At 40.5% G+C, this 11,856-nt stretch overlaps 1 protein-coding gene across 1 annotated transcript in view; it reads right to left on the minus strand.

Moving 5' to 3' along the window:
• Nucleotides 1-11,856, minus strand: part of tp73 (tumor protein p73) — a gene marked incomplete at both ends in the record, with an annotated part of 41,679 nt that overhangs the window by 25,437 nt on the left and 4,386 nt on the right. The window contains 2 exons of the mRNA XM_080733677.1: nucleotides 5,104-5,254; nucleotides 6,235-6,330. Of these exons, the coding sequence (XP_080589803.1) occupies nucleotides 5,104-5,254; nucleotides 6,235-6,330 (247 nt within the window). The remainder of the gene's footprint in view (nucleotides 1-5,103; nucleotides 5,255-6,234; nucleotides 6,331-11,856) is intronic.

The following is an 11,856-nucleotide window of genomic DNA, read 5'->3' on the forward strand; positions in this document are numbered from 1 at the left end:
ACGCTTCAGTCAGAAATGTCCAAAACACAGCAAAGAGAGTAGAGAAAGAGTGACCAATGACCATAGTCTAACTAAGACAGTTCAATAGATGTGTGCCAAAATGGACACACTGCATACACACACACACACACACACACACACACACATAAACCCACGGCCAGGTGAGGACCGGTGGAGGCAAAGAGTAAAGATACACTGACAGAATGAGAGAGAGGGAAAGAGGGATGGGAACCCAAAAAATGGTACGGTGTTCTAATTATGGCATGCCCGGACACAGACAGCAATGCCGGGGTGCATGTACACACACGCTCCTAAACACCTTGTGATGGCCCGCGCTAGGTAAACACTGTCTAGTCTGACATGCCCTTGAGAGAGAGAGAGAGAGAGAGAGAGAGAGAGAGAGAGAGAGAGAGAGAGCATGTTAGGAAGGAAAAACACTAACGATTGAGAGAGAGTTCAAGGGTCACACGAGATTGTGGGTTTTCTATATATGGACAAAGGGTTTGTCTTTCTCTGTGTATCAATCAATACAGCATTATATCAGAGGAGCTGACCTGGACTCGATCTTGGGAAGCAACAACTTGTCTGTCACTGTTGTCACCCACTGCACTGAGAAATAATAATAGCACTCAAAGAGACATATTTTCTATATTCTTTTCTATATTTTGTTTAATTCTTTTCTATATTTTGTTTCATTCTTTTCTATATGTTGTTTCATTCTATAGTATCTAATGCAGGGTTCAGATTAAGATGCCAGTTTTTCAACAGAAATTGCCATGGCAAGTGGTGATTTATATTGATAATGATGTACTGTACCTCAAGCCTCAGGCTTAACTTAAGACTTAAAACGGTAGCAGAATGGAGCAACAATTCATAAAATAGAGTAAAAGCAATCTGAGGACAAGCGAAACACCCTGTACGTAACGGTTCAGTTGAGGATGGAGGGGGGATGAAAGCACAGTGGTGGGTCAATGCCCTGCCTTAATGTAAACTCTGTAGGTTATGTGGGGCTGTGTGCGTGTTTGCATCTGACCCTGACATATGGGACATGCCGCAATAAGTCATATAGGGACTTGTATTGGACAATGATTGGACATTAATGTCAAACAATTAAATTAACTGTGGAATAACAGATTTTCCAGGCATGACTGACAACCCTCAATATTCACTTCTTTCAAAGTTGTAAAATACTATGAATCAAGAACTTTACAGGTCTTCGGAAACATATTGAACTGCTGTCTAGTCCATCACTCCTGAGTGAGATAGCTATACAGTTAGTTGAAATGAAAATCTGTTTTGACCTTATACCAAATACAGATCATCATGAATCAACATTTTGGCTGATACTGTATGTTTTGATGTCATTCTCTTCCGTTAGAAATGCTCTATTCACTTCTGTAGCTTGAGTGTGTGATGCCTTTGAATTCACTGATGCGCACTCCATTGTCAAGGGGGCTTTCCGGGGACGAGGTAAGCCCAGGTGCTGGTGTCAACTCCAGAAGAAAGCGCGCGCGCGCGCGCACACACACACACACACACACACACACACACACACACACACACACAGGTGCGGTGGGTCTTAATACCATGACCTGCTTCACAACAAGTCGAAACAGAACAAAAACCTCTACTGCCACTGTGTGTGTGTGTGTGTGTGTGTGTGTGTGTGTGTGTGTGTGTGTGTGTGTGTGTGTGTGTGTGTGTGTTGAGGGCTAAGTGTTTAAGCTTCCCACCCCAACACCATCTAATGTCCCCTATGGGCAGCTATCATGCGTACCTGCCACTCAAAGCCCAACTTGAAGGGCTCCAAACATTTACCGACCCAGATAAGCCAGCCACAACAAATCAGTCGTCAAGATGATTGAAACACAACTAGCCAAAGGACACAGCTCCTCTAATGACCTTTGTTCACTCGTGTTTGCTGTACATCAATATATTTTAAACAGCATGGTTGTTTTAACACATTTCCACTACCTACCCCACTGGCTTGTTCAGCTGACAGCTGACCGAAATAAGGGGAAATAACAAGGGCAAACTTGAGGTGTCACCCAGTTAGCAGTGAAATGCCAACCTCCAACATAATTACATCATTATCTTACATAATGTAGGAAAGATAATGCTGCCTGTTACTGTAATGCTGGAGACAAGATTTAAAATCCAATCAGCCTCAGATAAATAGTTAAGAAGTTAAGTATGGCAGCCTCATTAAATAGCTTTGCAATTGCTTTGCAATTAAAACAATACATGCCATGCTCTGTCTAGGCTGAGCCAAATATTCTATAAAGTAGCTAGGTGCAGTTGATTGACAGGATATGTTAGCCTGGTATTAGTTGTGGAGTGAATAATGTACAAAGGTTGCCCCCTGTTGGGAATATTTGGCAAACTGCAATTCAGTGCTTTTCCATGCATTCTAGGTACATACTAATGAGAATCAGTTAGTATCATATTATATTATATAGAACAAATTAACAGGAGTATTACAAATCAGGCAACCACAGTCTGTTAATTTACTGGTCCAATTTATATCGCCCATATAATGCAGCCACAATGATGCACGTAAAATGTGTCAATGATTCAATAGTTCAGCATTTTAGTCTTTAAATACCATAGCTACTGTTCTTTAGAACCCATTAAAATAATTTACAAATGTCACATAATTAAAATCATACGCTGAATAACAACTAAAATCCTTTCACTTTAGTTCTCACCCACATGATAAATATGAGAGAAGGAAATAAGTTTGTTTAGAGATGGTACTGTCAGATGTCACATCACTGTCAATCATCGATAAATTATACAAGCAAGCAGAGGCAATGAGCAGAAACACTGGGGTCATGTTGAGCCAAAGCCAAGTTCATCAATGAATATAATTAGCCATGCAAAGACTCTTATTATAATCATATCACGACAAGGGAATTCATAGAAGAATAGAATATTGTCCCATAAAGCATATTAACATATCACAAGCACTCAAACAAGACACTGACTAGATTAACATGATAAATAAAGCCACAGATTTACAGGAAACATTCAACTCTGCTGAAAATTCTGAAAAAGTCAAATATTGTCATATCTACTTACTGTGCCACAGTGCTGTGTGGGCTCGCTAACGCACAACATCATCTTAGCCAGGTGGGACAGGCGAAAGATGCTAAGATCACCCTTGCACCCAGTACTCAAACAGTTAGATGCTCGGGAACATTAAAGTTGATGGCCAGGATACGGTCACCATTCTGAATCATGACAGCAAGACTCTGTTACACAGCAAGTACACCATTCCAAAGAAGAGAAAATGATGGAGAGATCAAATTTATAGATACAAATTCTTCACACTCTTCTCCTCCACCTGTTTCATTCGCCTCACTCAACTACCCTTGCAGCTAACAACAAATCTTGGCCACGCCCCTTTATGACTATTCATTAACTCTGCCAGGCAGGTCCAGGCTTGCCCTCTGATAGATCAGATTCTACCATTATCTTATATTTTAGGGGGAGGCAGCCTCTGAGCATAAGGTTTGGGAGTGAATTACTTTTTCTCAATGGATTTCTTGATGGAAGACAGATATAACAGAGCAAGTGTGTCAGAGAAGACACACTGAGGCAAGCACGCTGCAGGAAACTCCTGGACTCATATGAAATGTTTGACGACATGTTAGCCCTCAGTGGCCCGGTTTCAATATGACCAAGGGTCTTCGCTTCATGTCATCCCCCTCTCTCTCCCACCTCCCTTCTCTCTCTGCTCACTGTCTATCGAAATAAAGTAGAAAGGCCAAAAACTGAGTGAGCATTTCCAAAACCTGGATGATAAAATCCAAAACAAGCACATTTTTGCCTGGAAAGTTTTAACCAACCATCAGACAGAAATGAATAGCTTCTATTCTCAAAATGCACTGTTACAAGCCATTTAAAAGATGGCTGTCACACACATAACTCATCATATACACTGGCTTGAACACACCACACATGCAATACATGCATGCGTGGGTTCGTGCAAGTGCGCACGCATGCATACACGCACGCACGCACACACACACACACACACACACACACACACACACACACACACACACACACACACACACACACACACACACACACACACACACACACACACACACACACAATACCCCTCTACAGATGGCTCCAGTCAGAGCAGCAAGGGCCTAGTGTTTAATGAGGTTTTGTGCGTGTTTTGTGCATCCCCTCCCCTTAAAGTCCCAGCAGGCCACTCAGCAGAACTCAGCCAGAGAGGGAAAATGCTGCTGAGGAGAGGGAAACAAACTGTATGCTGTAGGAGGGAATCTCCTCTACTCTGGAGGGAAAACAACAGTGGAAAACACATGTGGAATATAGAATAAAGCATTGACCTTGGTCTCACTAAGGCGGTAACTACTAGACCATATACCGTAGGTGGTAAAATAAGCTAAAATATATATATTTTTTAAATGTGTGTGTGTGTGTGTGTGTGTGTGTGTGTGTGTGTGTGTGTGTGTGTGTGTGATATGCAACAAAGTGAAGCATTCACAATTGAGTTGCAAATAGCACATAAAATGTATGTTTTTATTTGCCATTTTCATCTAAGCTCATTTAGAATAGATAATACATGTTGTGGTTTTTCAATGATTAAATCTATTATCTATTCAAACACAACAAAGAACCACAACAAAAGAAAGGACACCTAGTGTGAAAACCCAAGCTTTTTTCCATCATATTGTCCTAATGAGGTATCCAAATTGATCCAAAACACATGACATGACAAACCAGACCCTAAATCAAACAAACTAAACTGGACACAACCAGAGAGATATTACGTCCTAAACTATTGATTCAATCAATTCAATTGTACCAAATAATGTACCGTGTTGCAGATGCCCTTTAGATAACCCGAACAGAATCTGAATGAGACCAAAACACTACTAACCGAAACCATCTTCCCGCTCATGTTCCTACCATCATATTGTCATTTACGTACCTGATGTGATAGCTGTCTGGTTGGTTATCCAACATAAATGCACACTGAAAACTTGACTAGTCACACTCAAGGTCACGTTCAAACAAACAAGACAACAAGGGATCTAAACTGACTTCCCTTTATGTTCCTACCATGACATTATCGTTCATGTCCCTCATGTGGTAGACATCCATGCAGACCTCTGTGGCGTTGCAGTGGCTCCCTGGGGTGCTGGTGGAAGGCACAGGGCGGTCTCCTGCCTGGGTCCCTGGGGGAAGCTCATAGTATGTGCTGTCCGGTTCCCTAGAGTCAGAGACAACCAGTGATATATGTATGTTGCCTAAAATACATTTGTCTTTTCTATTATTATTGGTAGAATTTATTTGATGTTTGACGTTTGTTATTTTTACGTTTTGAGTGTCAGTAAGAATACATTACGGCTCTACATCAAATGGACCTCGGGTAGGGCGGAACAATTCATCCACAAAAAATAAAAATCACAATATTAACTACTGCAATTTCCAAATCTCGAAGGCTGCAATTAATTGCGTAAAAGACAGGGAGGTCTCAAATCGATTGCTAAACAACGTAGTCTATTCTAGTAAGATTTGGTCCATGAATCAAGTACAATATTTATTTAATCACTAAATGGATCATATGTTTTTGCATGTACCGGTAGCTCACTGTCTCATGGTCATGATTTCAGTTTGACATTTTCTTGACTTTCCTAGAAGCAATTAGTTTCCATTCATTTCAGTACTGTATGCAAATCAACTTGAAACCTTCTTTAGAGAATGAACATTATGTTTCCTTTATTTTTGTCAATCTGAGCTGATCCACAAGATCACAACGCTCTGCTATATGAGATGAGTATACAGTGTGTTGTGAGCTTGGAGATCTGCTATTTTCTGCAACAGCTTTCCCCAGAGTACAGATGCTGGGGTTTAAGTGGTTAAATATACATTTATGTTGACAGTAATCTAATATGGGGTGTCGCTCTCCATTCCGACATGTCGCCACTCCGAAATTGACTTCTTATTGTCGGAGTGGTGACACTTCCATAGGGGTTAAGTTTAGGGTAAGGGTTAGAGATAGGGTTAATGTCGGAATGAGTGGCGGGGTGTAACCTCTAATATGTTAGTTACACTGTAAATGAATGGTAAACTAAATTGAAGCTAATTGAATCAAAATAGTGTCTGAATCACAATGAGATATTTTTCCCAATATGATATTGGTTTGTAGGTGTTGGTGTGACATGCGTGCGTGCGTTATTCTTCACTCACAAAGAACCCCACAGATGCTCGAAGTGGCCTCCTTCATCAGTAGTGGTGGATTGAGACATTTTAGAGGGTGGGTACTCTGGTGAGGGGTAAATCACTCTGTAGACAGACACACACACACACACACACACACACACACACACACACGGTCAGTACACAGAGACTGGACACAAAAAACATAGTAAACTAAGCTGAACATGCATGAGATGGTCACTCAAGTGAGCTAAGAGCAAACTGGTCCAAACAACATAATACTGATGCTAAACTAAGGTAGGCCTTGGCCTTTGGGTTAACATCTAATGTTAATGTTAAATCAACACATTGTAACCGATTGTAACACACACACAAACGCACACACACACACACACACACACACACACACACACACATGCAGTTGCTGTTGTCTCAGACAAACAGACACAACTTTTAGTAAACTTAAAGTAGCCTTAAAGTTGAACTGCATGGTGCAGACACAGACACTCGTTAGATAGGCCTATGCCATATGAGCAAACCAAAATACATGACGTTGACACTCCCGCTGACGCTAGCCTATTTATGGTACACAACGAATGTAATTTGGATTTGGTTAACATTAATGTTCATGTAAATCAAAACTTGTAGATAAGGCACACACAGATACTTTGACCACATGGTGTCCATGACTGTTGTCGGCTAAACACGCGCTGCAGGCTCCGTTTTATCCAGGTGTGATCACTGTACTCTGTAGTGTCAAACCAGTGAGCATGCTGGCAGATAGGCCTTGATGTCAGGGGAGCAGGGCATGTCCAAACCTGCCCGACGCATTACCCATCTCACCCCTAGAGGGAAGTGTGTGTGCCATGTGGCCCCAATCGACAATCTTCCTTCCTCTTGACAAGGTGGGTGGCACATGTAGGCTATGAGAGTATAGAATAGATCTATTATATATATATATATATATATATATATATATATATATATATATATATATATATATATATATATATAGACCTATACTATGTTTTTATAAAACTACAGAGTATAGCATATTCCTGTTTCTCCAGATTCAATTTGTTCTGACTGGACATGAGAGTTGGCCATCGAAATCAAACATGGACACTCATGACATGACCTAAATGCTGTTTCTTTTTGCTTTGTACTAGGAGCAGATACTAATTACGCCTAAATGACTGTCAGATGCGCACATTAGAAACAAATTAAGTTCTGCCAATTGCCATGTTGAGTTGAGCTGAAATGGATAGGCCTCGCCTCACGCCTGTTATATTCTCCGACTTGGCTCTTGTTCACAATTGCAGAAAACGAGAAAAGTAATCATATAGGCTAGGCTACATTAATATTAGTGCCTAATGGTTTCGATTTAAGCTCAACTTTTTTCCCCCTTTTTTTGAAAAATGTGTGAACAAATTGAATAGATCGACATGGCTTTCTTTTTCTTTTTTTAACTGATATGCATTCAAATATCGATCACTATGTGTCATAACATGTCAACCCGTGTAGACAATTTTACACTTGCCTGTATCATATATAGGCGATGTAGGATATCAAAGACAATACCGGCCGATTGGGTTGAATACACAGATTCCATAAATCCACCAAGTTGTTAGATTATAGACAAAACTGTCTGTCCAGTGTCCACATATTAGAGCTTGCGTCGCAGCAAAGAGAGGCTGTGTGTGCACCCGTCCACAACGCGTCATATCTCCTTAGTAACCCCTTTCAAAAAGAAACTGTGGCAAAGGTGCATGGGTTTAAAAGACGCACGTTGGGCAACACAATTGTAGTCTACTGAATTTAAATTCCACTGGAATCATGCGCAAACGACTGCATGCTGTTTGCGCACATTTATCACGCTAATTAAAGTAGCGTAGCCTAATAGGCCTACTGAACTATCTTATTTGGGTGACTTGGGTCTGTTCTGGACTGGATCGATTGAAGATAGGCTAATCTATAAAGAGTGATCTACCCCACTTGTTTTGTTATTGTTGAGGGAGAGTTTGTATTATATAGCCTGCCATATCGGAAGGCATGGGCTAGGGTTCGCTTCGCTGTAGGCCTAGAGGATGTTACATACAAGTTACATATATAGGCCTACTTTGGATCAATCAAAAACATGACGGACACATGATCACACATCAGACACACACACATGAAACCCATAACCTATACACCCAGACCCAGTCACCCACAGTGGCCCACTGACGCACCAGAGCGACAGTGGCACTGGCACACACAGTAATTCAGATTAGCAGGTCTCAGGAGCAGCTGCGCATTAGGTTCCCGCTATTCCCGTGGTGGCTGCCGCCTCTGGTGCTCTAGAGTTAGAAATGCACTGCAAAGAAGCTAATTGAGATTCCACCTGGACACAGCCAAAGAGACCATGTTTTCACTTTGGCAAGTCAACCTGCAATAGTAGCCCCGGCCTGCAGCTACAGTTTAAAGAGGGCTAGGCCTATAGTTGAGGAAAATAGGCTACAAATTAGACTAGGCCTATTATATCTTGAGGTGCAACGGGTTTAGATCAGGTTCAAGGGCCTATTATCCTAATTGTATTCTCCTCAACTCAGATTTCAGATGAAGCCGGGGCAAATTCACGAAAGAAATCGAAACTCGACAATGTGCATTAGTGATTTTCACCTGCTCTAGGCTACTCCCTACAGCACCCATGGCAACATACAATTGTCTTCCCACGGGCCATTTACTCCAGGACAACACACACACACACACACACACACACACACACACACACACACACACACACACACACACACACACACACACACACACACACACACACACACACACACACACACGGTTGATAAAAAAGTGCTTAAAGAATTTCAGAAATGTGCATTATGCATCTCAGGCTCAGACTATTAGGATTAAGGCTATATTAAATGTAACTAGAAATACTGTTCCTTCGAAACAGTGTGGGCTCGGTTCCAACCCAACAAATAGGATACTTTAAGGTACTGTAAGGTACAGTACCTTACAGTATTGTACTGTACCTTACTATACTGTACTGCACCTTACTGTACTGTACTGTACTGTACTGTACTGTAACTTACTGTACTTTACTGTACTCTACTGTACTGTACTTTACTGTATTCTACTGTAACTTACTGTACTTTACTGTACTCTACTGTACCTTACTGTACTGTACTCTACTGTACCTTACTGTACTGTACTGTACCTTACTGTACTATACTATACTGTACTCTACTGTACCGTACTGTACCTTACTGTACTGTACTCTACTGTACCTTACTATACTGTACTTTACTGTACTCTACTGTACTTTACTGTACTCCACTGTACCTTACTGTACTTTATTCTACTTTACTGTACTTTATTGTACTTTACTGTACTCTACTGTACCTTACTGTACTGTATTGTACTTTACTGTACCTTACTGTACTGTACTCTACTGTACCTTTCTGTACTGTACCTTTCTGTACCTTACTGTACTTTACTGTACTCTACTGAACCTTACTGTACTTTTACTGTACTCTACTGAACCTTACTGTACTGTACATATTATATGTGTTCTAGATCTACATTTTTGATTCTGTGTTTGGGAACCAGCAACTGTCAAATGGACTCCAACTGTAGTGGAGTATATTGAGTGCATATACTGTAGGCTAACAATCCCAGATCACATATGTCCTCCACTATGTCTATAACCAAGGCGTTCTTCTATGTGGCCACTCCAGACTGAGGAGTGGAGCATGGCTTTTATTGTGTTTGTGGATCTGACTTGGAAATGCATTGGTTTTGATATCTCCCTGACAACCAACAACAACCACTAATATGGCTGACTGTCCCTGCGGGCTCTAGGATATATGGCTATGGGATTTACATCCCATCGCCCGGACTTGATTCTTGATCACAGCTGTGTAATCAGTAGAGTGGAGAGGGACATTTATTTATAGTTTTAACTATAACTATAGTTTTATACATCACACAGCTTAGACATTTGGATCAAATCAGAGAGCAGACCTGTGTGAACGCAATGATATAGATAGCATATCTGAAGTGTGAACACTGCAGCCACAGCGCCTTAACATAAACATGGGTCTATTATCCTTCTCTCCACTCTGGGGACCCATTGGAAATGCATTGGGTGCTTAAAGTTAAACATTTTTATTTTTTTATAATTAAACTACAAAACATTTCAAAAAGAAAAATACACGCACACTTGTCCTCAGTAAGCTGAACACATAAAAATTTGAATGGTGTTGAAAGGTGTAAGCGTTTAGGAGATGAAGCGCGCCAAAGTTTTAGGATACTGACTAGTATAGAAATAAATAAATAATGAAGATAACATACGTGTGCTCGCCTTTAGGCGAGCCCACAATAATATGGCTTTATTTGCAAGATATGACACTGCCTTCAAGGTGGTGACAGGATTTCTTAAAAAATGTATGCCTAACTAGGCTATATCATTTAATTCCCCCCACTTTTAATCAAATGATTTGTCGGAAGACTTGAAATTATAGTATAGGCCTAATAGGCATATTTGCTTATTAGAACTGACAAAACATAATCAGTGAATCAAATTTTGGAGGTAGTCTACAGGCTGATTTTATTACATTTATTGAACCTATTTCTATTTCGTTTTAGCACATTGACAACAGGTAGCAAACATACCCACAACATGGTATTATAATGGGAAAAACAATGAATATTAAAATCACAGATAAATCGCTGGAGTATTGGTTATAAGCCAAACCGCGCCCATTATGCAATAGTGTAAGACGATTTTGTTGTCAGCCCAACATTCAATTGATTTTTACCAATTACATTGTTTTTATATAGGTCTATATTTTGACTCAGATAACGACGAATGTGTCCATATAGGCTACGCCAAGAACAAATAGAGGGCATTGTAACATTAATTAATATGCCTACCTATAACTGAGCCTATATAGCCTATTACAGCACACTATAAATAAATAAAATAACACTTACCCCAAATCTATTGTGATCCCAATCGAAATGCTATTTACACTGCAGGACACTTGTGTTTGTGTAATCTAACATGCCAAAGTGTCCCTCCATAAAAATCGACCGACATCAGAACTTGATGACGTTCAGAAATTATCGACTTTTCGAAGAATAAACGATAAATTGCTATGTTGGAGTTGAAATTGACATTTGCCTGCTATTCAGGGCAGCGCGAGCTTTGCTGAAGCGGACTAGACGTTGCGCTGCACGCGAACAGCTGGGAGGAGGTAGCCGCGGTTTGTAAGCACACAAGCGGGAAACAAACCTTCCCCGGCTCACTACAGTGCATGATCACGGACAGGTGGATATAACAGGCAGTTGTTGTGAAGAAGATTAGAAGAATGTATATGTGCCTACTTAAATCGAAATATAAAATATGATTGGCGAGTCCCCTAGGCTGACTCACTCACTCATTTTTGGGAGATAATATTTTTTATTTTATTTTATTTAATTTTTTGTTGTGAAGATTAGACCTGGATAGCCTATACTGCCAAGTTGAACACATAAACATAAAGCATTCCTATTAGAGATGCTTTGGATAGCACATTTTACTACCGTATTTTATTGTATTTCCCTATCTTTCTAATATTGTGCAGGCCTAGGGGCCTACTGTGTGCACTA

The sequence above is a fragment of the Nannobrachium achirus genome (assembly GCF_963921795.1).
Source record: "Nannobrachium achirus genome assembly, chromosome: 9".
NCBI classification, from domain to species: domain Eukaryota; kingdom Metazoa; phylum Chordata; class Actinopteri; order Myctophiformes; family Myctophidae; genus Nannobrachium; species Nannobrachium achirus.